At 46.1% G+C, this 26799-nt stretch overlaps 2 protein-coding genes and 2 long non-coding RNA genes across 9 annotated transcripts in view; 2 read left to right on the forward strand and 2 right to left on the reverse strand.

The window, feature by feature from the left end:
- Positions 1–2604: 2604 nt before the first annotated feature.
- On the reverse strand, positions 2605–9265 carry ING1 (inhibitor of growth family member 1). 2 transcript variants are annotated; one of them, XM_032100554.1, is made up of 2 exons: positions 4696–6962; positions 2605–4247 (listed from the first exon to the last, which is right to left on the reverse strand). In XM_032100554.1, exons 1-2 carry the CDS (start codon positions 4751–4753, stop codon positions 3544–3546), a joined length of 762 nt encoding a protein of 253 aa, XP_031956445.1. In that variant the 5' UTR covers positions 4754–6962; the 3' UTR covers positions 2605–3543. The 2 variants fall into 2 exon arrangements, with proteins under 2 accessions (XP_031956445.1, XP_031956444.1); XM_032100553.1 differs by lacking the exon at positions 4696–6962 and adding an exon at positions 8274–9265 and having other exon boundaries at positions 2610–4247.
- On the forward strand, positions 9266–14238 carry LOC116440154. Of its 2 annotated transcripts, XR_004238430.1 has the most exons (3): positions 9562–9832; positions 10288–10687; positions 14008–14238. It is a non-coding gene; the product is annotated as an uncharacterized LOC116440154 (long non-coding RNA). The 2 variants fall into 2 exon arrangements; XR_004238429.1 differs by having other exon boundaries at positions 9266–9832; positions 10288–14238.
- On the reverse strand, positions 13868–14448 carry LOC116440155. The gene is made up of 2 exons (XR_004238431.1): positions 14300–14448; positions 13868–14183 (listed from the first exon to the last, which is right to left on the reverse strand). It is a non-coding gene; the product is annotated as an uncharacterized LOC116440155 (long non-coding RNA).
- Positions 14449–17659: 3211 nt separating this feature from the next.
- Positions 17660–26799, forward strand: part of CARS2 (cysteinyl-tRNA synthetase 2, mitochondrial) — a 36342-nt gene continuing 27202 nt past the window's right edge. For 2 of the 4 annotated variants that reach the window (XR_004238435.1, XR_004238434.1), the window contains exons 1-5: positions 17660–17960; positions 18551–18601; positions 22732–22849; positions 25389–25460; positions 26054–26159. Coding sequence is in view for 2 of the 4 variants with exons in the window: in XM_032100563.1 (XP_031956454.1) it covers positions 17749–17960; positions 18551–18601; positions 22732–22849; positions 25389–25460; positions 26054–26159 (559 nt within the window). In the remaining 2 variants the exon portion in view is untranslated. Of the gene's footprint in view, positions 17961–18550; positions 18602–22731; positions 22850–25388; positions 25461–26053; positions 26160–26799 lie in introns of those variants that run through there. The other 2 variants (XM_032100563.1, XM_032100564.1) reach the window with 2 other exon arrangements.

The following is a 26799-nucleotide window of genomic DNA, read 5'->3' on the forward strand; positions in this document are numbered from 1 at the left end:
AACTGATGCTCTGCTCTGCTGGTTCAGGCTTGCAGTGGTTCTCTCGCTCTCTCTCCAACTTGTTGGGAACATTTTGCGATTGGAACTGACATAGCACCCAAAGGGCTCCCTGACTGATGCCTTTTACTTCCCAGCTCATGCCTCTGGCACCAGCTCTGCACTGCCAGCTGCCCCACTGCACAACAAATCTGCTGCCAAGGACAGGGACGACTCAGGGGCGAGGTCTGCTGTCAGCTCCCTTGAGTGTTGAACTGGCGCTTTTCAGTAGCTGGAAGGACTTTACCATCAGCTCAAGGGTTCAGCAACACAACACAGACATACCTGCTACACCTACCACACAGAGGAGCAGCAGTTACAGCTGCCTGAACGATGATTTCAGTGAGAAGTTTAACAGGTTTGTGACTCCTGCTGCTGTGACTTCCTCCTCAGCAAACGCCTGATGATTTTTATACTTTGCATTACTGCTACAACACCTGAGAGCTGCTCACTAACCTGTGGGAAATGGAGATGAAGCCTTAGCTCAGCTCCTAGAAGAGCCTCACTCAAACCTTTTGTTGGCAGCTCCAGTGGGAAAGGGTCACCAAGAGAGTCACATATTTTCTCAAACCTGCAGATGATCTCCCCAAATCACTCTGCTGGCCAATATAAGGAAGCTTGCAAAGCAGCTGATCTGTCACTCAGAAATAACAAAAATTGGCTCAAAAGATGGAAGTTTCTTGTGGCCATTAAATTCACTCTGAATCACTAAGGCAGCATTTTAGACAAAGTACCAAAGCCAGGACAAAGTTTGCACAGTCCGCAGCACTTGGCAGTGTGTCAGTATAACACGAGATGGCTCCACTTCCATCGACAAAGAGCTTAGTGCCACTGCAGAGTCCCTTGCATCCAACTAATCGTGCCCATCGACTGAAACCAGACCTGTCAAACTGTCCCGTGCCAGTCCACTCAGCCCTCAGGGCCAAGGAGCAGAACACTGTTGCAGCCTGTAACAGGGTGAGTTGGGGAGGTAACACAAGCCTGGGAAAAAAATGTGGAAATGGACGTAACTCCAAGCTGCTTTACAGAACAGCAGCTGTCTTCAGCAACAGACTGAAATACAGGAGACCACATACGGGAGCCAGCCTGCAGTAGCTGGAAATATTTAATGGCAGTATAGGTATGATCCATCTTTAGCTGAACATTCTTACCATCCTCTTTTGCACTTTTGTTGTTTCCTTCTGGCTTTTCATATTCAAAATATCCTGCAGAATCAATGCAGACATTTTGTGGAAAAGGCTTGGTTTGAAACCATGTCTGCACTAGTTCCTATACAAAGTTTCACTGGGGTTTTGCTAGTACAGTCCTGCTGCTTTGTATTGATGTTCTCAGCACAGGCTGGTGGGAGGATGACAGAACAGCTGAAGCAGAAAAGACCAGAAACATCAGCATTAGCCACAACAACAGCAGGTGGAGGGAGGGAGGAGTGGGAAAGACCAGTAAGTGTGTAGGGAGAATGGAAAACCAGAAGGCTTTAGAGAAAAGAAGGAAGGGTAAGAGAGTAGAAAACCGGGCACAGTGTAACATGACAGTCTGTAGGGACTGGAAACACAAATGCAGATGTGCACACTTAGTGCACCTATTTAGAAGTAAAACAGGACTTCTACTTGCCACTGTGAGCATGTCTGTCTGGCAGGGAATATCCATGCAAGATGATGCAGCGCATTTTAGTGCCTGTCAGTACCTCTTTAGAAAACACTGAGCCCCTTCAGCTGTCTCATGTTTGGCTAGATCCAAACCCCTACTTCCAACGGAAGGATCTTCTGGAATATATGGGGGGTAAAGCATCATTTCAGTGGTATGATTTCACTGTTCAGGAAACAAAACAACACCAATATACAGAGAGAAGGCTGTGTTCTAAAAAGTACCAACCCCAGGCTCCCATGTTTTTATGCAAGATTGTTGCCTGACCCACTGGATTTAACAACCTGCACTTCCATGGCCTTCCTACTGCTGGTCCTGTTCCCTTCTCACCTGGATAAAGGCCAGCAGGGTGACGGGGAGGTGAAATCTGCTCAGCCAGAATGGCGGCCCCTCCAGCCACACTGGTGAAAGAAACAGCCTGACCAAGCTTCACTATCCATCCAAGGGACAGAGGACTGGATATCTGGCATAGCACCTGGGTCACAGCAAGTGTTTTTGTATGGGGTGACCACGAAGAATAAAAAGGCCTGGCCTGGAACAGCTGCAGTAATACTTTGAAAATGCAGAAACCCAAAAGATCCTGATAACAAACATGGAGTCATTTATATCCATAGTGAAAAAGCATGAAAAGAATTGAACAAGACCAGCTCTGTACTACTGATTTTCAGATGTATGGGTCTGGAAGCAACTGCAAGCACAAAATGAGAGAATTTGAATGAAAAGTTAAATGCTATTTTGGCTCTCCTCTGACCTTGCTGGCCATACGCTCTATGAAGATTCATTATCAGAACTGTAATTTGGTTACCACTGCAACAGTTTCAGGCATCCCAGCAGCAGCTTGCTGGAGCTGCTGAGGTTAAAGACAAATTTCTTCTAATTTTTTTGAGCTATATGAATGACCATTAAACAAGATTGCTAAAGAAGCAAACTGTCAAAGTCATTTCATTTATTTCTTAATATCACATCTGTACAATTTTCATACATACAGCAGGAAATGCACATTGATTACACAATGGCATTTGGCTGCATTTCCAAGTATAATACAGTAAGTGCAACTCCACTTAAAATGTACATTTATACAACTTAAACAAATTAAAGATTGCTACACCACTATCTGTGACAGTATAAAGCTTCATTTATGTTATGTCTCATTGCTAAACCACTTCCCGGTTAAATATAAAACATATTCAATCATTTTAAAATGGCCTTTGTGGTACCTGGCCAGCATATAAAATATTTGTTGTTTAAAATTTAACCATTAACTTTTTGTTTTAAAAAATAATCCTCTAAGCCTATTTAAACATTTGCTATTGAACTGTTACACTGACACTTTGTAGCAGGAACCAAATTTTACTCTCCTTTTGTTTGCTCTTGCATATCACCAAAAGAAGTTACATTTGCAATGTATTGCAGCTTTATTCAGATACAGCCAGGTGGTTAAACTATTTAACCATTTTGCTCAAAAGGTAAATAACATTTTTTATTAAAGAAAATAAAATTACATTTCAGAGATATTTGTCAAAATTTTAATGGGTAGAGTGCTACTAGCACTAAAAAAAAAAAAAAAGAAAAAAAAGGAAAAAAAAAGAAAATAAAGAAGATTATTAATTTATCTTTTAAGTAACACCCGAATATTCTTATAATTTTACTTTTGGAATACATTGGTCCACAGACCACATTCTTGTTACAGCTCACCAAATGAAAACCAAAATTGCTTATTGCCATCCCTGTAACAGGAATGGTTCAGTTTTAAACCTCCTTTAAAAATATACATTTTACAACCCTTTCACCTCAACAAAGGCGACACTGACAATAAATACACTGGTTTGGTGGGTTTTTCCTTCATTACGAAAAGTCTACAAACTACCTATTGTATGCCCTTTCTTTTTTAGATTTCTCCAATGCCTTGTCCATAGTTTTCTCGTTTTCTCCTCTACATTTGGGGCAGTACCATTTGCCCTTTGGTTTATGGTTGAGTCCCACACAAGAAAAGTGAAACCATTCAATGGGGCACTCATCATTATCACATCCTATCATTTCTCCGTAGGAGACTTGGTTGCACAAGCAGTATGTTGGCTCATTAGGGTCAATAGGAAGGTCAGGCGGAGAAGCTTCCCGCTCTGCTTTAGCCTTGGATCGTTTCTTCTTCTTGGATGTTTTTGCTTTCTTCTCCTTTGGTGTTCCTGATGTGACGTCATCATGGTCATGATTATTTGAGGCATTTTCTCGATTCTCATTATTCCTTTGCCTCCTCGACCTCTTGTTGTTGGGCTTTTCAGCCTGTGCGATTGTCTCATTCTTCGACTTATCCTGGCTGGCTTTCCCGCTGTTTCCAGTGGTGTCATTAGTCTCTTGACAAGTCTCAAACAGTTCCACGTGGCTGTCCACTTGCCTTGTTCTGTTCTCAACGAGCTCCACCATCTGACTGACGATTTGGATCTTCTCGTCCCCCAGTTCCTGACTTCGAATCAAGGCTCTCTGTATGCAGTGCAACATTCTTCTCTTCTGCACAGCATCTGTCTCTCGTTTAAATTTTTCATAGTAATCATCCAGGTCCTTCAGAATCTCTGCAAAGAAGAAATAAAAACTATAAATATTTTTGACAAGGAGAATGGCAAAACAAAACCTCCCATTTTTCCTTCCACACAGCAAAAACTTCTTGTAACACGCAACGCTGATCAAAGACAGATTCCCTGAAGCTTGTATCTGACAAGCAGCTCATGACTCCACTGGATTACTTCTGTTCTAGTTGGTCCCACAGGAATGGAATGCAAATGCTGATTTAGAAGAAAAAAAACTACTAAATATATTTTTACATATGTTGATAATCCTTCCCTTTAAGCTTTTCAGTAATTAAAAAGAACTAACTAAACAAATACACATACTATCAAAAGTTCCAAAATTAACTGCAAAATTAGAAGGGAAATTAATTATCATTTTCTGTGTAACAACATTAACATTTTTAGTGAATGACAGACTGGGAAAAAGACAATGGGACAGAAAGAAAGCACAAACCAGTGTAGAAGCACGTTGCTGGGTTACTTGACAAGAGATGCAGAAGCACCAAATACATGGTCTGGAGCCAAAGCTATTTCATCCAATACCGAGCTTTTCTGCTGAAAATATGAGGCCATGTAAATCTCTGGATTGCAGAACTAGGATTACAATATCCAGGATGTTTAGATTATTTCCTACCTATACTTTCCGTAAAATACATGTTGCTACTTTTTAAAACACAGAAGTATTACCTTCATTAAATATTTACTGCAGAACAGGAGATAAAGTTGAAAGACAACATTAAAGATAATAGGCGCCAATGGGAGCAGCTAGAGCTTCTACTTTAAAATGCTGGCACTGAAAATATGTTAGATCCTGAACTGCACCTCAAGGATTGTTCTAACAGTTTATAAGAAACAACAATGCACAAAGTCTAGAGTTTCAAGAATGGCTCTGGAAACCTATTTTATGATAGATGTTTTTGAGTTTCATCATGATACACAAATCAACTAAAGCATACAAGACACTCAGCATTCCATATTAACTCCTCAAAAACACACGGAATGTTTTTCCTGCATCTCCTTTCTTCTCTGAATTTTCCCTTTCTCACAGGTTAGAACATTCTGTCTTAGAGAAGCAAAATATGCTGAGATATAAAATCTGACCTCAATTCATCTAACAGAAACCAGGGTCTCTCATATGTGCAACTGGCATTACCAAAACTTTTTAAAAGTTACATTTATTCATTTACTTATTTATTTATTAATAGGAGAATGTGACACATATGCAAACCAAGAGTTACCCTGTGGTTTAGGTTTTGTCTTGCCTGGGCAGAGTTTTTAAACACATATCATTTCCAGTGAAGACATGGAAATATTACGCAAGCTTTACTTTAGATTTTAGAGCTGCAGCTTGTCCTTCACATGCTGGTTAAGCACGACCTCTCAGCTGGTACTGCAATATAACCTATGTGACCAAATCAGTATTCTGATATGTTATTAACCATCTTAAGCAACTGTTGTGGTTTCTTTCTACCTACAAAAAAATGCCAAAACAAAACAACAACAAAAAAATGTCAAAAAGAAAGCCAAACCCAAAATGCCACCAAAAGACCCTTCAAACATACAGCAGATTCCACACTCAGAAAGGCTGAAAAAGCTGTGTTAATTATTTTCAGCCGCTGAAAAGCAAAAGTTTTATGCTTTAAGCTTTGGCACTTGAGTGATGTCATCAGTTTAACCCATCTGAATCCGGTGGGTGGGCATCTTCCATGAAGAACAGCCTGTCTCAATAGCACGAAACAATTACTGACTGAAGTTCGGCGTTAGGAAAACTTCGGTTCTAGCACTGCACGCTGCCATTCCCGCCCGGCAGCAGCTCCCGGCCCGGCGCTGTTCTGCGGGAGAAGCCCTGGCTGCAGGCTGGGATCCTGCAGAGCGCGGCCCGGCACGGGCGCGTTTGGTATGTGAGACACGGAGCGGGAGCTGCCGCAAAGCCAAGGATGCTCAGCACGGGCGCCGGGAGGGCGCTGCTCGCTCGGTGCAGCGGCCGAGAGAAGCATCGGGGCGGCGGTGCTGCGGCCCGGGGGGGCTGGCTGGGGCTGTCCGCCTCGGGAGCCCGGCTTCACGGGAATTCCAGGAAACCGCGCTCCCGCGCCCTGCTGCAACAGCGGGAGCGGAAAGCTGCATTCTGGGCGACTTGCGAACGCACACTCCCGGCATCACAAACGCCGCTCAGCCGAGGGGAAACCATGCCGCCAGAGCTCTACTCTCAGCGCAGCGCCGCAGCCTCACGGGGGCTGAGACACCGCGGAACGACGGCGAGCGGGACACGGGCGAGAGCCCGGCCCCCTCCCCGCCCCTCTGCGGCGCTCGGGGCCGCCCCGGAGGTGACGGAGCCGCCATTGTTCTCGGGCAGGAAACCGGGGCGTCCCCGCGGAACCCGCCGTGGCACCGGGGGGGGCGGAGCGGCCCCGCCCCCGCCGTCCCGAGCGGAGCCGAACGGACCCGCCTGGAGCAACAAACAAGTGATTGACAGGGAACAGCGACCAATCACAGCGGGCGGGAGCGCGCTCGCGCCCGCCCCCTCCGGCCATTCACGGGCGAGGGGCGGAGGAAGGAGCGGCACCGCCTCCCGGACACGTCAGTCACCCTCCGGACGGCCAAGGTTGCCCCGCCCCCTGCTGCGGCTCCGGCCAATCAGAGCGCGCCGGCCGGGGCCGACCGAGATATTCAAATCAACCCCACGGAAAAGTTGCTTCTCGAAACGTCACGAGGGGGCGGGGGCGCGAGACGGGACGGCCCGGCCCGGGAGCCAATCCGCGTGCGGAGGCGGGGCGCGGCCGGCCCGTGGGGACGCCCCCGCCCTATCAGCGCCCCCGATGGGCGTGGCGAACAGCGATATGCTAACGAGCGGTGTCTATAAAAGGAGCACGGACGCCCCTTCCCCGCACAGCGCGGAGGTGCCCGCTGAATGTGGTTTGTCGGGGCGCGGTGTCCGCCCTGTCCTTTTCTCCCCTCCCACCCCGACCAGCCCCCCGCGGGCTCCCGAGGAAGTTTCCCCTGGACCCTTCCCCCGGGAGCTGCCGGGCTCTCATGGCGGGCTGCCCGAGGAGCGGCTCAGGGAACGGCAGTCAGAGCTCGCTGCCCACCGCCCCTAAAGCCACATGCACGGGGGCGCGGGCAGGAAGAGGGGGTCCCCCCCCTGTCGGCACCCCGGCTGTCACCGCTACCTGCGGCACAGAATAAAGCGCCCCCCCTCCCCCTCCCTTCCCGAGCGGACGCCAGCGACCAAGTGACAAAGCTGCCCCGAGTCCCGCAAACCGGCCTCCCCTTCCTTCCCTCCGCCCGTGGGGACGGGGACGGCGTGCCCCGAGCGCGGGGAGGGGAGGGGGCGCTTCAGCCCAGCCGTAAACGCGACCGTGTGGTTCCCCCCCCCTCACAGCGCACACGCCGGTCCTGCCCCCTCGGCCCCCCCGCCCCGCGGAGCGGGGCTGTTTCACCGGGTGAAAGGAAACCCACCGAGGAGGGAGCGAAGAAAGCACACCCTGCCCCCCACTCTCGCCTAACCCCCCTCTCCTCTTCTCCCTCCCTCCTTCCCTCCCTCCCTCACTAGCTGCCTCTCTCCCCTACTACAGCCATAATGAATACTGTACATTCCTAAATGTTGTGCTGTAATCTCTCCCCCTCTATCCACCCAGCACTTTCTTCCGTACCCCCAAACCCTTCCACCTCAGCCCCACAGCCAGGGACGGCCCCCCTTTGTGCACCGCACACCCCACTTCCCTGCCCCCGCCTTCTTGGCCAGCAATTTACACAGAAAAGCAGAGTCCTTGCTTAATAAGAAAAGCCGGAGACCTTTTGTTCCGCCCCATGACAAGAGCTAACGCTGCAGATCAGTCCCTCTCTCTCCTCGGATCTTTCCTCCCGGCTTTCTTCCTCCTTTTACCTCCCAAAAATAAAACTACCATCCCTGTGGGGTGCAGAGGGGCAAACGGAGCCGAGGCTCAGCTCTAAAGAAAAGAAAGGGAAAGACACCCTTCCCCCCTGAGCCCCAAACCACACACACGGACACACACATATATAGAAAGCACTTACCTTGATATTTGGCGTCAATTTCCCTCATCAAGGAGACATTTCTCTGCAGATCGAAGGGCATAGACTCGATGGAGTCCAGATAATCCTCCACATAGTTCACTAGGTGAAGCTGGTCTCCGTTTGCAGGACTCAACATTTTCATCCGGCAAAGAAAAAAAATCCTTCCCCACACCTCTCTGTGTGAGAGCAAGTGCTGCTCCCTTCAAAGACAGTAACCCCGATGAAGGTCTCACTCCCTGCCCACCTCTCTCGGTAGCTCCCCCCAAAAAACAGAGGGAAGCTACATCTGACTCCTCTTGTATGAAAAAGAGGGAGAGAGAGACACACACACACACCCTCCGCTAGTCCCCTACAGCCAGCAGCAGCTGATTGAATGGCTGTCGTTGTGGGTAATTCACGAAGGAGGTGGTAAGAACAATCAGAGGGATTTGTGTGTGTGTGTGTGGGGAGGGGAAGGGGGGAGGAGGAGGAGGAGGAGGAGAAAGGAGGGGGGCTTAAACCAGCTCCTCCGAAACAATCTGGAAACAAAATGTGCTCTGCAAAGTGTCTGTCAGAGGCAGCGGCAGCCCCTCTGCCTGCGCCAGCGCCGCTCTGCTCCGCTTCTCCTCCGCTCCCCCCTTCCCCGCTCTCCTCCTCACCGCCGCCGCCGCCGCCGCTCCCCGGCGATATCAACGCAGCCTCCTCGCTCCCATACGCCGCGCTAGATCCAACGTGGAAAACCCAAATACCAGTTTCAAACACTTGGGAAACATTCGGCCCCGCCAGGCAGGGCGCATGCGCTCCCTCCCAGCGCTGTGTACACACACACACACACACTCTCACACACTCACCGCACACACTCAATCCCTTCCCCCGCCCGGAACCTCCGCATATCCATCGTCCCGCCTCCCTTACTCACGTTTGGGGAGGGAGGGAAGGCGGCAGGGATGCGGGCCAAGCCAGGGGGCGGGCGGCTCAGGGCCGGCGTGGGCGTGGGGAGAAGGAAGCCCCGGGGAAGGCGGAGGCTCCGGTGAAGTTGTGCGGAGGCTGCGAGGCGCGCGGCCCGCGTGGAGGCTAGGGGAATCGCGGGGGCAAGTGGATGTTTTTGCGGTAGGGCACCGGGACTTTGGAGGAGTCTCGCCTCCTGCCAGCTCGCCTTGGGATGGAGCGCCTCTGAGGGCTTTCCTGGGAGAGGGGAACACTGAGAACCATGCGACACCACCCCGCACTACGGGCAGGGCTGTACCCGGCGCGGCGCCGGACGCCGAGGGGAAACGGGGAGCGTTCCGTCCCTCCCTCCTCAGCGGGCACCCGCATCCATCACCCCGCGGCGCCTGACAGCCGCCCCAGCCAATCACCGTGCCCCTCGCGTCCCGCCCCGCGGCTCCCTCGGCCAATCACCGCTGTGATACCGCTGCCCGGGATACCGCGCGCCGCGGCAGAGGGGGCGGTAACGCCCGAAGGGAGGGGGCGGGCCTGCGCATGTGCAATTCCTCCGGCGACGGGGAGAAAATGGAGCCGTTACGGACGCAGCGCGCCTACGTTTCCCAGTGGTCCCTGGGCGGTTGCGCATGCGTGAGGTAGAGCTGGCTGGAAGGCGGGAGGGGAGGAAAAGGAAAGGAGGGAGGGTGGCTGAGCGAGCTTGTTGCGGCCCCCTTGTTCCGCACAGTGGTGAGGGAAGGGTCACCGGGGGACGCCGCCGGGAGCTGCGTTGTAGAGGAGACTGGCGCCGGAGCGCCCGCGCCCCGCATGGCTGCTGGCGGAGAGGGCTCACTGCCGGGGAGGAGGAGAAGGGGCGCCCGGCTACAGCCGTGTGCCGCCCGCGCTCTCCCCGCCAGAGTGACCTGGGGGTCGTGAGGAGGAACCCGTCTGTCGGTCAGCGTTGCCTCTGTGTCATAGAGTCGCTGCCATGTCCCGGAGCCCGCAGGCATCCGGCTCTGCCGGGATCGAGGAGCGGGGAAGGCGGGGCTGGAGAGACCTACCCCTACTCTGGCGAAGCAAAACAACGTGCGCTTTCTGCCTCTTGTTTTTTTAGCAGACGTCACTGGCAATCCCCTAATTTAGGGGAGACTGAGTCATCACTTCTGAGCGCCCAGACTCGCTGGTGCAGTCGCTGCTCGGTGAGGCCCTGACGTTCTGCTCGCTGGAGGGAGCGGCGGCCTGGCTGGGGACCTCCGCGTCTCAGCCCCTCTGAAGTGTTTTCGCTGCTGCCATCAGCTTGGTGTGCGAACGCCCAGAGTTGGGGTTTTCGGGGAAGAACAGGCAGCTGTTTACCAATACTTCCAGTATCCTCCCACCCTCCAGTGGGAGACGTGCACCCAAATAATTTCTGAGGAGTGGAGACGGTATCATAGACCAAACCTATTTTGAACTGATACCAACCTGCTGTTTAGGGCAGATGTCAGAGGGCACGTCCTTGTTTTCTGAAGATCCGTGTAAGTTCTCCCGTTATTTTCTTCCTCTCATTTTCTGTTTCCATGAGTTGCTGTAAAAAAACGAGCTGCTGAAGTAAACCTCACACACACAAGATCTCAGGTTTTTAACTTACAAGCACCATGGCATCTAGGCAGTGCTCCAAGTCAGTGTTTCTGAACCTGTGTGCTCTGTTTTACTGTGGCATAGAGAGGGAGTTGTCTAATGGCAGCACTAGCCTGGGAATACCTATTCTAGATTGTCGGCACCAACTTGGTAGTTAGAGCCTGTTTCACCCTTGCCTTCAAGAAGGTGAGCCACTGTCAGCAATTAAAGGTAGTTAACAGTCCCCTGGGTAGTGTAAGAATCCAAGCCAATAATTAACTCAGTAGAGGCAAGACATCTGAAAAGAATATAGATGAGTCCTAAAAAGAGTCATTCTTGCAAGAAAAGGTAATCATTCTAGACACACACAAGTAATTACACATGAATAAGAAATGAATTTGTAAAAGTACCTGCTAATTTACTAAACAGGAACTTTTGTCCCTCCTCTTTATAGGTAAAAAAATTAGGAAGGGAAGCTCCAAAGTGCACCTGTAGCCTGCTAAGTTTCAGTAATCCACTCAAAAGTATTGATAGTTTGGATGTGCTGAGGTTAGAGAGCTTGGTATCATTTGCTCTTAAAAGTGCTGTCTACTAGATCCTCCTCTGTTAGCTTCTCATATATTAGTAGAAGAGTGACAGAGAGAAAACCATCATGGGACTTTGCAGAAGTCCCTGGGACAGGGAGGGACTGAGCTCACCTGAGAATGCATTTGGTATCCACTGTGAAGGTCCCCTTTTACAGCTCTCAAAGATGATGCTTAGTGCTTTGTATAGTGCTGTAATCAATTATATACATGTACCCAGAAATACCTATTCTCTGCACACCCCTCTAGGCTCAGCAGCAGGTCAGCCATTGGTTTAGGAAGCTGGGTGGGGGGGAGGGAACAATAAAATCAGGTGTATGTGTACATCTCTAGGGTGGAAAGTTTTAGACGGTGTGGAGCTGATGCCCGCTGCCCATCTCTCCTTTTCCTCCTTCTCTGCCTCTTATTTTGGCCTCTTGCCTCTGAACTACAGTAGGTGAGAGATGGGAGATTTTGAATGAAGTTTCAGATGTTCTTTTTCATATTAGGGGCCCATTTCTTACCGTGGAGAAGAATTCACAAGTAGAAGTGAATGTCACATGTCAAAGAAAGATACTTTTATCCTCTAGTCAAATATAGGAAATAGGAAGAAAATGAAGCCCAGGAGTCTCTATCTCTCCTCCTTTGGCTCCCAAGCCCCTTTGCTCTGTTTACAAGAAATCTTTCCTATTTAGAACCCCAAATCTCTGTGGTTTTCAGAAGTTTCTTGAAGCTGTTGCCTTACTAGAGATCTAAACTCAAGCAGCTGGAATCAAGGGAACTTATAACCAGATCGACAGCTTGCACAACTACTGTGTAATATACATACTTTGTGTGTGTATATATAAAATACTATCTACTTCATATAATATAAATGCTTTAGTAATTACAGTTGTTCCCATCATTATGGTTATTCCAGCTAATCAGCACAAAGTTCAGAATACTTGATATGAGGAGCATAGAATCCCAAACCTCTGAATATTCCACAAATGCAGATACTGCATAGCTGGTATGAGGAATTCTGTCTGCCTCCTTTCTCCTCCTCTGCCTTAGCTGAATATTGCTACATGAAATACTGTTTAATCATTGTGGCTGCATCTCTGTTTACTAGAAAAGATAGTGTCTTCTGATCGTTTATCATTATACTTTATAGTACGGACAAATCAGATGAGTTATTCCTGCTAATGAATTGCTGTTTCTGCACCATTTAATAGCTCAATCCCTCTTCTGTAGTTACATATGCTTGGAGGGTTTTTTCCTTGCTTGTTTGTCTATTTATTCTTTGTGAGGCTAAATTCATGCTTACGTGGATGATGGTAATAGAATTTTACAAGTCTGTTCATTTTGCTTGTAGTCGAAGGTTTTGAAACAAAGTAGAAACAGTTAACATGCAAGATGAGCAGAGCTGAGGTTTGCAAGTACGAAGACCAGCAGAGAAGTCACGGTTCACCCTTTCATGCACTATGCATTGGCTGTGCCCTGGATAGTATATCATGTTTACAGATAATTTAGGCCAGAAATACCTGTTCATGTCAACAAATGATGGTGGATGAATGGATTCTAAAATATGGAGAACAAATCTAGTTGAGTTTGTCCTTTTCCTGCTTTGCAGTAAAGGCTCAAGAACTTTGTGAGCTTTCCACTAACATTGGCCTGCCATTCTAAACGTCTCCTTTTTATTTATCAGTCAAGTTCTATTTAAGGAAACAGATATTTCACTGGATACACCTCATCTCCTCCTCTGCTTGCCCCAAGGCAGTTGCACCCACTGCCTCTTCTCACACTTGTTTTCTGGCTACTGCCATCTCTTTGTTGCACCTGCTGCACCAGTGCGCTTCCAAAGCACTAGTGAGCTTAAGCAGCATTACGCTGGCATAAAAGGTGAGCAAAAGATTCTGACTGGAACAAGTAAATGTGCATTGCAGTAGAACGCCAAAGCAGAGGTACATCTGAGTTGTCCCAGACTGTCCATGGAATGAGCACAGATCAAGGGCAACATATTCCATGGGCTCCACATTCCTTTAGTGAATTCAAGAGAGATACACCTCAACAGTTGGAAACCACTGACAAAGACACCAGTGTGAACCCTGGCTGAATTCACACCAACCCTCAGACTTGTTTCTGTCAACTGTGGTGCAGGACCCAAACACTTCTGATGAAAAACAGGCAATGTTTGTCAGAGCAGTTGGTGGGTAGGTTTTCTGAACAGTAGTAGGTGGTGTTAAAAGCTAATGGGCTTTTGGTAAGAGCAGGAAAGTTTATATGGTTCTTTATGTCCACCAGTGAAATTTCTTTTGCAGTTCTTTTGCAGACTCCCTGTCCCCAGAATTACTCTTTTCAAATAGGTTCCTCAAGATGATTTCTCTTATATAAAACATACTCTTTCCTTTATGAATATTTGGTGGAATGTCCATTCAACATTTACAGTATTTCTGAGCCAAGCATTTGTAATAAGATTGAGGCAATTTTTAGTCTCCTTTTAAAAGTCACACAAGATTCTGAAACAAACCAATAAGCACTAATAAAAGGACTATAAAAGGTAAATCACAATGTGTCTGCAATTACAGATTACTACAGAGCACCAACAGAAATTCAGAACACTGCAGTGGATTTAGCTCATCTTCGCTTCTGGTTTGTAACTTGTCTTAATAACCTTTCCCCCTTTATTTTCTCAGGTTCAGCTTCCTTGCCAGGTTTCCGAACTAGAACTTGATGAGAAGGGCCACAGATACTGGAAACATGCTCTTGATAACACAGCAAATGCAGCCTTTTTCCTCTGTCAGCAATTCTAACATGTTGTGGTTGAATTTTTTAGAAGAAAAATACAGCACCTTTAGCAGTAGGGGGAAACCTGTAAAACAGTACAAATCATGTGTTTCCTAATAATAAAAGGAAATGAAAAATTATTTTTTAGCTTTATTCATGTATGATACAAAACATGCTCTGGGATTTGTGCACTGATCTTACCTCTGGGGACAAATCCTATGCTCCTGGGACTGGAAACTGGAAAATAGAGAAGCCAGGTGAGCCAAAATCCCCAAAGATCCTCCCTGCCCACCATAGAAATGTTGCCAGTGCTGTTGGTGGACAGCGCACACAGCTGTGCTTCTAACAGATTTTTCCTTCTTGATCAAGGATGGAGGGGAAACACTGCCTTCTTACACATGCAGATAAAGGGACAGAAAACATACAGACCCCTTGTGAGGTGTTCAGGAGCCACTGCTTTACTTTAGAGTTTCAGTTTTTAATTTAAAGGAAATTTTAGCTGTAATGACTCCTAAGAAAAACATGAGAACATGACCTGACAATACTAAATACATGTGTGTCCCCTTGGAACAGCAGTTTACCTGAAGCTCGGGCAGACATGCCCCAGTGGGATTGTGACTAAGAGCTGTACTACTCTGCAGATCACATTTCCTCCTGGGTATTCAGCAAGTACAGAAGTAACAGGAGTACAGCAGGCCCCGGCCTGGCACTGATCATGTGTACCCTGGCTCCAACTGCTGGCAACCTCTGAAGGCATCTTCTACTCCAGATGGAAGCAAAGGTCTCTTGATGGCATAAAGTCCTTTGCTGCTATTGTGCCTCTCTGGTAGATGACTGTTGTGTCACACACATGTCCCAAACAAGTCTCAGAGCAGGAGTAAGGGTACCAGGATAGGTGACATAAAGTAGAGGTGTGCTTACGGCCACAGACTGATTGATTCTGAGAATGCTGGTATTTTTAACATGAATAATTTATGGTTCTAATCCACCAGCATTAGTTTTGTTTTTATTTGAAATTAGATTCTTTTTGTACTTCAGTGCTTGAAGAACACTTTCCACCATTCCACTGGATGTATTCTACTGCATTAAATCTCAAGAACAAATGATGTTAGCTGTTTATTTCAGGCATTTAATAATTGTGCCCTTTCCCACCATCATGAAATAACATTTTAAAGCAGGACATAGAGGTTTCTGGACTAAATGCTAAAAGCAAGTCTGGCTAGCACAGACATTAAGCCTTCTGAAACCAATGGGAAAGAAAAAGCTCTTGCATTCTTCTGATCTGTTGGCAGTTCCATCCATGATAGCTAAACCTGGAATTAAGGCTCAAAAACATCCATTGTTACTTAGTATTGATTTGAACTCTGTCAAAGTGCTTGGAACCATACAGAACAAAGACAACAGAGTTAATGACAACTCTTAACTAGATGTGTGTTGAACAGCAAGATGTCAAAACCAGCTCATTATGGAAGCTGAAATAATTGGCTTGTGAAGCTTCCTGAGAAACATATAAAGCAAACATTTACAAAGGTTATTGGATGGTGTCTTCAATTTCATCCTAGGTAGTCTTAAATTAACAAGCCCATAAAACAGGTTTCTTACTTGATCAAAAAGTTAAGATTGTTAAATGACAAATTTTATGGAAAGTACCTATTAAAAGAAAAAGGAAACATGTGCCACTGGCAGGGCTTTATATCTGATATGCTCTAAAATGAAGTAAGGTGTAGACAGACATCAAGTACTATATAAAAGCAGTGGTTTTAAATGATCTTGTTACTTATGAGAAAAATCTATTAAAATCATCCCTGGCAGATAGACGAGGAAACAATACAAAGACTTTTGTGAGGCAGCTCACCACAGGCAGACCTGCAGCATCCAGTCAAGAAACATTGTGATCGTTCAGTATTACCTTCCTCCCAAAGGCCAGCAAGGTGCTTCAGCAGGTAACAGTGGTCTGAGAAACCTGAGAAGCCTCCACTCCAAACAGCCTGTTTAAAGGCTCATGTGGAAGACAGTCAGGAGCAGGACAGACAATATGCTGGCACTGACAGTTCACTCTCTCTTCTCATACAAGAGCAAGGGTGGCCACAATTGGAGCTCACAGGCCTTGACTTCAACACATGCCAAGAGGGTGCTTCCTAAAAATGGCAGCAGACCTGCAGTACACCTTGTCAAAGGCTGGGATTGATGTGGGTTCACAGAGGATGGAGAAATTAATGGTACAGCAATCTACTGAGGATGGGTACAAAAACTTGGGGGGGTGAGGCAAAAAAAATCCCAAGGCAGTCAGTGGAGGATGTCATCTGGTTGGAAGCTGGAAAAATATTTGGGAAAATATTCACAGAATCATAGAAAGGCTTGGGTTGGAAGGGACCTTAAGGATGATCCAGTTTCAACCCCTCTTTCATGAGCAGGGACACCTTTCACTTAGACCAGGTTGCTCAGAGCCCCATCCAACCTGGACACTTCCAGAGATCAGGCATCCACAGCTTCTCTTAGCAACTTGTTCCAATACCTCCCTACCCTATGAGTAAAGAATTTCTTCCTAACATCTATCTAAATCTCTCCTCCCTTAGTTCAAAACTGTTCCCCCCTTGTCCTATCACCATCTGTACATGTAAAAAATTGCTCTCCCCTTTCTTTGTAAGTCCTGTTTAGGTACTGGAAGGTGCTATAAGGTCTCCCTGGAGTCTTCTCCAGGTTGAACAACCCCAACTTTCTCAGGCTGTCTTCATAGGATAGCTGTTCCATTCCTCTGATCATCTTTGTGGTTGGAAGTTTGTGGAATTCTCACTTGTTTCCTTGGTACCTGCTCATAGTCACTTTTGGAAACAAGGTACTCGTTTAAAAATACTTTTGGCACCCTTATGTCTGTTCCATTACACTGTTACTCTAATTTAAAGTAGGTTAGTTTCTCAAGTGGTTCAAGGCACTGCAGCCAGTTAAGCTCCATTTCCTCGATATGCTCTGTAAGAAAGAAAAAAAAAAATCCACAATGAGGAAGCAGACCTTGACAGTCAGCTGGCTAAAGGCCATGGTAGCCGGCAGCACTCTGTATAATTTTTGAAAATATCCAGGTCAGGTAAGACAAGTACGTGGGAGTCAGGGGAGTGCGTGTTTTCTGAGACTCTGATTTATTAAGTCCAGTTTGGGAATAACACGACATGTTTTATTTTCAGAAGCTAACAGAGTGCCAGCCGTTCTCTGACTTGAAAGGCAAAGCAAAGATAGGTTCACTCCTAAACTGACCGAATTGACTTGACACAATGGAGACCACTTTGGTAAATTAGTCACACATTTCCTACAAACACCTCCCTTAAAAACCTCTCTAAGAAGAAGCCGCGCTGGGGTTATTCCGGAGCACAAAGCTGGGTACGCGCTGTTTCAAGGGGGGCCTGGCCAGCCCAAGCCCCGCACCGCAGGCTCACCACAGCACCGCTCCGAGGGACGCGCCGGGACCGGTCCGAGCGGAGCGGCGGCGCTGGCCCGGCGGGAGGCGGTGGCGCCCGGCCCGGCCCCGCCCTCAGGCGCCGCCTCTTCCTGCGCCCCGGCCGCGGCGGCCCCGCTCTGCCGCCGGTCCCGAGCAGGCGGCGCGGCTGTCGCGGCGGGTTCTGCCCGCTCCCCGGCCGGGGCCGGGCGCTGTGAAGGCCATGCTGCGCGGGGCGGCGGCGGCCCGGCGGTGCGGGCTCGGCCTCGGTCCCGGTTCCGGCCGGGGGCAACCGGGGGCGCGGCGGTGCTCAGGCGCGGCGCGGCGGCGGCAGTGGGCGCGTCCGGCGGGGCGCGACAGCGGGATCGTGGCTTACAACAGCCGGAGCCAGAGCAAGGAGCCGCTCGTGCTGGGCACGGAAGGAGTGGCGACCTGGTAGCGCCTTGCGGCGTGGCGGGCGGGCGTGGGGGTGGCGAGGGTGGCAGGTGCGGTTTGTGTCCAGAAACGGCTCCTGTCTCCAGTTCTGGGCTCCTCTGTACACGAAAAACATGGAGCTACTGGAAAAGGTCTAGCGAAGAGTCGCGAAGGTGATTAGGGGACTGGAGCATCTCTCTTGCGAGGAGAGACTGCTGGAGCTGGGCCTGTTTAGTCTAGAGAAGAGTGAGAGGAGATCTCATCAACACATATAAATATGTCAAAGGTGGGTGCCAAGAGGATGGTGCCAGGCTCTTTTCGGCATTGCCCAGTGACAGGACAAGGAGCAGTGGCCATTAACTAAAACAAAAAAAAGTTTCACCTCAACATGAGGAAGAACTTCTTTACATTGAGAGTGGCAGAGCACTGAACAGGCTGCCCAGGGGGCTCGTGGAGTCTCCCTCTGTGGAGACGTTCAAAACCCACCTGGACACATTCCTGTGTAATCTGCTCTAGGGGACCCTGCCTTGACAGGGGTTTGGACTGGGTGATCTCCAGAAGTCCCTTCCAACCCTAACAGTTTGGTGATTGTTTGTCTCCCCTCTCCGCAGGTACAGCTGTGGACCGACGGTGTATGACCATGCACACCTCGGGCACGCCTGGTGAGTTGTGGATTGTAGCGTGGGGGCATCCAGGCAGGTATACAGTGCCGGACATCCCCACGCCTGTGGTGCCAGGGATCCAGGCGGATACACGGTGCCGGACATCCCCAGGTTGCAGTGTGTGACCGAGTGACAGAACTGTGACTGGTGACATGAGGCCGAGGCCCAGCCCTTCGCCTCCTGAGCTGTGCAAAGGGCAAAAGTCTGTTTGTTACGTGTTTTTTCCTCTTGGGCTGGGGTAGTAGGTAAAGGGGCTGTTGGTTCTGCTGCCTGGCTGAGGCAGAGACAGAGTGCGTGTCTGTGTCTTGGGAAGAAGCATTAGGAACGTGTGCATTTTGTTTGTGTAGGGCGAGTTGTTTCAAATCGTACCAGCATAACATGACCTCTCATGCGGAGGAGTTGTGAGCCTGGAGCGGGGCCTCTCGGCTGTGTGAAAAGATAGTATCGCCTCAGATTTAGTTCGGACATTGTTGGCACCAAGGAAAAGCCATGCAGGGTTGGCTGATAGAAACGTTCTTTCAAGGTTTACAGATGAACACATCGTATCTTAAATCTCAGAAAATCCAGGTAGCTTAAAGGCCTTTTTGCATGTGGCCTGTTTTACTATGTTAAACATTTTTGCTATGTTTAAAAATAAAAAGCCAATCCAGAACAGCACAGGTTTTTCTCTGTAGTTCGTTAGGATTGTTACAACAATAAGCTAGCTTCATTATAAGTAACCTTGAAAAAGTGCTTTAAACCACTTGTTTCAAAACAACATACCTGATGAATAGACATGCAGGGTGTCTGCTGTTCCTGTGAAACTGAGAGGAGTTGCAACAGCTCAGCCTGCTCTTAAGGCTCTGTCTCCTCATTCTTAAAAAGCAAGTTATGTTGTGCTCTTTGGAAGAGCAGAGGTTTATCAGATAATTGCCGTCTGTATGAAGATCAGATATTGTGCATTTCAGTAACTGAATAATTCCCTTTCAGTGTAAGGGATTTCGCAGCTTCTTGTCCTGTCTCAACTTCATTCAGAAACTTCTGTTGAATCTTGCTCATGTTGAATTGATCCACTGCAGTACTGCGCAAGTGCTGCTTTGTTCTGTAAAAAGGAAGACTTAAAATTATTATATAGAAGTACTGTTGTCAGTGCTAATGTTAATGCTGCTGTACTGTTGTCTATATGTGGTGGTGTCTTTTTCCTCCTTGCTTTTGTCAAGCAGAAAGCTGACCTAGCTTTTTACATGTGACCTAAAAATCAAGAAAATGATATCTTGGACTTTGTTTGTACTTAGTGCCTTCAGGGGAACTTTTTTTATTTTAACGTCATAGTAATTTGTGTATTTAAAGCTACGGTTGTTGTGATACAGGCTCCATTACAGTTTACCTTGAACTAATTACGATTTAAAATCATTACTTGAAAGTAACTGTGTAAAAAGATGGTTATAAGTTTCTTGTCTTTATCCCTCAGTCGAGGTTCTCTAGTATGGTAGGGCCTGTCCTGCCTGACATGGTGTCATAAGGGAATTGGAGAGGTGCTTCTGTCCTAAGGGGTATAGTTGATCTAGACCACAAAATGTTTATAGAGGTGGAGAAGTGGTTTCTGTTGCCTTCAGACTCTTTTGATTAAAAGAGGGAGTAGAAAGGCCTTGTTCACTCTTGGCTGGTTTTTTTACCCATCTTTTCTTACCCTGTGTCTAAACTAGCAATTTCAAGCTTTCCCGTTGTGGAGGTTTGCCATACATCTGTGTCACCTGGGTTTGACCTCTTCACTTGCTGATTTAAGAAAGAATGGCTAGTGCTGAATATTGCCTTTGGTGTATCATGCAGACACACCAGGTATAACTCTCTCTTTCAGCACCTCTTTAAGCACCTTCACGTGTTGTTCCACAAGGCGTCTGCAGCGAAGACCTTTTGCTGTCTTTACTCATCAGTTAAACCCTCCAGTGTGGGAGGAGCTGGCTGTCCTTTCCAGTATCTCTGGTCTTACACATGTCAGTGTTGACATCCTGTTGGTCAGCTGATTTGTTCAGGATGCTGGAGCACTCTTGGTTCTATTTATTTATTTATTTTTTTAATGGTATTTTTTTTTCCCCAGTAGCTAGGTCCGACCATAGAACAGCTGAAATGTGTGCTGCTGCTGAGGGCTAGGAGATGCGCTGGGAAACAGCATAAAGTCAAACGGGATGGTGGCTGTTGCTACTCTGCCGCTCTTGTTAAATACCATAATTTTGTTGTACTCCTGCCACATGTTCTCTTCTCACTAGAATTCCTTTTTTCCCGCCTCTGTCTTACATTTGACTTGTGTCAAGTACAACAAATGCAGCAGGTAATAATGCAGAAATGGATCATGGAAATGAGTTTGAGATCCTTGAGGAGAATTTGGAAATAATGGCATTATTTTTCTGCTGTCCTCTTTCCACTCCACAAGGAGTTCTTACTTCTCTAAATAATTTAACATTCTCTTCCATGTTGTGCTTCCAGTCTTAAAAACAGATGCTCTGTCTGCCTCCATATGACATCCAACACCCATTCTATATTGAAAAAAGTAAGACAGGCAAATAATAGTATTTTTTTCCCCAGTTCTGGGTCTGACCTTGATTGTACTAGTTTGAGCTGCAGCCTGGTTGGCATCCAGGTTCCTGGCCGAGTGCTTGGAAATAAGAGTAGAACCAAGCACAAGAGATTTCTCTTGTGCATGCTCTGCTACCCCGTGATTTTGACTGTCTGTTTTGTCTCTTTTTTTTCAGTCCTGAAGTGGTAAAGTCCCTGCTTTCTGAGGTGTCAGGAAATCTGCTCTGGCTCTTGCAGAGTTTCTTCCATTAATTCAGTTGGAAGATGAGAGGGAACAGTGTGAAATTTGTGTCTGCTCTGGGAGCAGTGACTGCAGGGCTGTTAAATCTAATATCAAGCTTTTGATGCTGCCGTTGTTCTCTGAACAGGATCCAAAGACCAATTTAATATTCTTATGGAATTGTGTCACCACATTAGATGAACCTTACTCCCAGTGAGCTGCTATTCATTAAAAACTATCTCCCTGGCAGCAAGGCTTTCAAAAAGTCTTTTTTCATCACGGGCATGGTGCAAACAACAGCAAAATATCTTTTTCTTCATCAAGATATCTTTTTCTTCATCAAGATATTACGCATCCATAAATCAGTACCTTAGTATCACCTGGCACCTGAAGGGAAGGGTGCAAATCCATTTCTAGTAGTTGTTTACATTTCTTTGTTCTGAGGGCCATGGGAGTTGCAGTTTGTGTGATGCTGTGGGTGAAATGGGAACATGCAGGTCTGTGAATCTCCTTGCTGGCTTTGGAGAAAACACAGCCCAGAAAGGCTGAGGATTCCCATCAGCTTGCAGGGCAGACTCAGAGTTTTTATTAACCATCTAGTATCCTTCCTAGTAATTGGGTTTAACTCAGTCTAAATGTGTTTTGAGAATTACAAATGGAGAGTCTGTGAGCAGAAGGAGCTGCAGCAGCCCTATACAGTTTGTCAGTCTGTCAGCATTCAATACTCTGCTTTGTGACAAAAATCTTGAATAATTTTCAGAATAACTTTTATTCTCAAATGTAAATAAAACAAAATAACCTACAGACCATCTACTCTTTGCTGTCAGAAAAGGTTATGTGGTGGTGTGTGAATGAAATAGTTTGTTGTTTTATTATTATTGGTTTTCTTAGGGTTTATCAACCCTAATAAAAGTTCATTTGAATCGTGCTTTATTTCTTCCTGTTCTTCTGCCCCATGACTTTTGAAAACCTGTTAGAATATACGAAGCCCAAGGGATGTATTTCAGTACTATCTGATCTCTGTGTCTTATTTTGTCCTGTTGGGTTTGAAAGAGTCTCCTGGCTCATGTAGCTTGTGATGCTCTTCTGTACTTGAATAAAGAGATGCAACAAAAGAAAACTCAGAAAATTTGATGTAATGTGTCACTAATGCCAGAAGAGGGTAGGCCAGTTCAAGAGAAATGTGCTTGACTTCTGTGCAGGTAGCAACTGATTTTGGGAAAACACCTTATGCGCTGAAGATCTTTTCATTGCAAGTGTTGGGGTATTTAGATTGTCCCTGTGGCTGTTGGTTATTTTTATTTAAGTTTATTCTTACTACTGCATGTTCAAAAGCTTACATTTCTTTCTCTTCCAGCTCCTATGTTAGGTTTGATATAATTCGAAGGATAATGACAAGGTTTTTTGGAATTGAAGTTATCATGGTGATGGGGATCACAGACATAGATGACAAGATAATAAAAAGAGCCAGTGAGGTAGGTGTTTGCTGCAGTCTTTGACTAACCTTTTGGTATTTTCTGAGCTGCTTACATAGGAAAATTAGCCTGGGTCTGGGGTTCTTTTGTTATGTTTCTTTTAATTAGTAGATTTAATTAGAAATTTCTGGTCATCTGGTGTGGCTGTAATGGGTCTGGGAGTGAGGAGGCCTAGGTGTCAAGAGTCGTGTGATGGAGAGAGGCACAGAGGGGGGCTACATTGCAGCACCCACAGGTGGGATCCTCCTGCCCTCTCCCACTGCCTGGGAAGCTAGCAGGGAAAAAAAGCCCTGTGTGAATCTTCAGCACAGTGAAACTATCCCAAAACTTAACAGCCAGAAGGGTTCTGACAGTTCTGGAGAAGTGGTGTGTGCTGTGACCATGAAAGGCAGTACAGTACGTGCAGCACTGCCACGTGAGGCTGAGGGCAGTTCCTGGAAGGTGCCGAGCACCATCTAGCTGCAATGTCAGCACCTTGGAAAGCCTTGTCAGGCCTGTCTGTCACCTACAGGAAAGGTAACATTGTGTGTAGGGGTAAGTCTTGATAAGACTGGGGCTGTAAGTGGTTCTCGGTTGAATTTTACTCTGACCTTTTTTACCAGAGGAGCTTGGTGAATAGTTATTGCAATTCTTTTTTTTTTAATTGTTTTAAAAACACCTTTTGAACCCTGAAGCACTAAGAGTGTGTTCTGTGTTTTATTCTGTATTTTGAGTCTTTTGTTTTATTTGTTTTTAGAATCTGTAATTCTTGTCTTTGGAATCATAAGTGAATGTGTTGGATTGAACTGCAGTTGCAAGCTTTAAGATAGTTTCTTGTAGCCAGAGAATTTGACAGCTGTCCCTTTTGCTTAATTTTTAAGTAAACAGATACTTTTGCAGTTAAATATAGGGCACTGCATTCAAATGAATACTAGCACACCACTCCTGTAGAAATATGTCTGTTCCCTTAGTCCATTTACTTCCAGATTTCTAAGGCGGTAAACAATTTAAAAACAAACAACCTCCCTCCAAAATTCAGGCATCTTAAAATTTTTCCTTAGTGTCAGAACATCTTAGAGATTTTATGTTTGAGGAGGGGGAAATGGCATGCTCTTAAAAGATGTGTTGATTTGCTCTACTCTTTGGTTCTATAGAGTCATCTTTTCACGGCTTTTTTTTTTGGTGACTTTTTGAAATGTTTGCTCAACCATTTTGTTTGGATGGCCAAGGCCCCTACCTCAGTAGCCTGCTTTTGTTGTTGGAACCTGTGCACCTGAGGCATTACAGTGGTAGAATCAACATGCCTAAGCTTGTTGTTCATCCTCTGGGGGAAACCTGAAAGATGGGTATCTAGTTTATGACGAATGTGCTCGGTGGTCCTTTGAGAGAGACATGAGTCTCTTAGTGTGTTGAACGTCCATCTGGATGGGAGGAAATACCCCATCTTCTTTCTGTAGGCACATTTGTTTCTGTCTTGATCAAAGAAGCAGCTGAGCTGTGTAGGGAGATGAATCCAGTCACTGGTCTGTAGGCAGAAGCATGTGTTTGTTTTTCAGTGCTGAGCATTGTCCTCATTTCACTGCTGCATGAACATCTGGACTGTCTTCACCAGAACTCCTGCTTTGTTCAGGAGTTTGTACAAACAGTGGTACCCACCTGCACTCTGAAAATCGGAACCCATAAAGATGCTCCAGTAATGAATTGGAAGTGATGAAATGGGATTTATGTTGTTCATGATTCAGTTACCTGCAAGCTGGAGAGACTGACAGTATGCTGTCTTCTCCCCAGCAATTTATTCTCAGAGAAGATGTAAAAGCATGCATTTGAAACACTTTGATACCATGCTGTTGCTTGCTAGGGCAGGTTTTGCTGTCATGCATCTTTTAATCCCTGGCCTCTTCTGAATATTTGAGAACAAGTACCTTACCATGTGTGAGTTTCCTTTCCTTTTGGGTTGGATTTTTTTCATCCCCTCTGCAAGAGGAACCTGTTCCTGTCCCATGAATGAAAAATGCAGAGGAGGTGCTTGAGAAACATTGGACTTGACAAAGCGTGGAATTGACTTTCACTGTTGAGATCTATGAGTACCCATGATCTGCTGAAATAGCTTATTTTTCCTAATCACTGAAAATTAATATTTTGTGTCATTCTGCAAGTCTCTTATCTGCCCCTCTGACATGTAGGTGGAATCAGTGTTTCCTGTCAGTAAGTTGAATGGATTTTATGTCCTATGTATGGTAGTATATTTTATCACTGGACATGAAAGACCCTCTCAAGAGGAGAATAATAAGAGAGGGAAGGAGTTTGTTATTTTAGTCTTTGGTTGCTTTCTCTTAAAAGATATGTAATAATATTTTGGAAATTGAGACACATAAATGAAATACTACTGAGTTATTTATAACTTACATCTCTTCTCTGTCAATGTTAGATTAATAAGCCTTTCTGACTCTTTACCTTGGGGGCTCTCTAAGTCTTCCAATTAGCTGTCTGAGAAAAGATTGCCATATTTTATATTATTACTCTGATTTATGATTTGCTTGTCTGCTTCTCTTTTTTTCAGATGAATATATCGCCAGTAGCTCTTGCTCGTATTTATGAAGAAGACTTTAAACAAGATATGGCTGCCTTAAAGGTACAAATACTTGACATTCTAAATTTAGGAGTATTTCTAAGCAATTATTTTGGTAAGGAATCTGGTTTTGAGAGTTTGATCTGAAAAAATAAATTTGTTCCTTGGAAACTGAGTGCTGATTTACTTTTTCATTCTTCTGGAATGATATTGCACACCTTTTGAGTAAGAAAATGTGGGGAGAAGCAATGCTGAGCTTTGGAATGAACAAGTTAAATTTCTTTAGGAACTATTTTTTTCCATGTTCAGTAGAATCTTGATTCACAGATATTGCATATTTACTATAATGCAGAAATAGCTTGATTGAAAGTATAGGAAACAATCTTTCATTGATTTCAGATGACTTTGCTTCTTGTCTCCCTGTCAGAAGCAGGGACTAAGCCACTGGGAAAAATTTGGGGTTTTTTTGCCGCCCCTCAGATATTTTTTCTGTGTGTGTATTATCTTTAATACTGCTTATGAACTTTTTTTGATACTTGCAGTTTTTTTAAAGATAAAATTGAGGAGAATGTTCTTTTTAGTTTATTTCTTGGAGGGAAGGAACTTAACAGCACTGTGTTTCATACAGATTAATGACATGTTACTCTTCCTTTAAGGTCCTTCCTCCTACTGTGTATATGAGGGTGACTGACAATATTCCTCAGATAATTTCCTTTATAAAAACAATAATTTCCAGTGGACAAGCTTATGCAACCTCGCAAGGTAAGACTCTGAGCACGGTAACTCCTTGTTCAGCACATGTATAGGAAGTCACTGCTCTTAGTAATCGTGTTTTGGAACCAGATGAGATACCCCGTGCCAGGCTTTCCTTGTGTTGCTTAACAGGGTGTGAGCGAATTGTTTGTGATGACATGAGTGGGCAGAACATTTAACTTAGAAATTGAGTAATAGTTGTAGCTCATTACTTAATATAAATGTTTACTGTAATAAACTGCTGTTGAAACTCCTTGGGGAAATCCTGGCCTGGTTTCTACAAGAAAGCTAGGGGAACCTCTGAAGAGGAACTGTGTCTCTGCAGTGTGCTGCAAAAGATGTGCCTGCAAAGCAGAGTGTGTGGATTTTTTTTTTTTTAGCAGAGCTGGTGGTTGTAGAAGGATTCAAGTGCTTCTTCATCCTCTGGTGAGGTGCATTGTAACTGGACTAGATGTAGCTTGAGCTGCAGTAGGGGAGGGGATTGCTGATTGTGCATGGGCAAGGAAGAACCTGGGAGATCTCCAGAATTCAAAGTTATGCTATGGGAAGAATGAGCATGTGCACAGAGGTTACTGAAAAGCTGGGTAACATGGAAACGTCTGCTATTATTTTTGCAGAATTTCAGAATTTCAAGTGGGAGTGGAAGAGC

The sequence above is a fragment of the Corvus moneduloides genome, chromosome 2, assembly GCF_009650955.1.
Source record: "Corvus moneduloides isolate bCorMon1 chromosome 2, bCorMon1.pri, whole genome shotgun sequence".
NCBI lineage: Eukaryota > Metazoa > Chordata > Aves > Passeriformes > Corvidae > Corvus > Corvus moneduloides.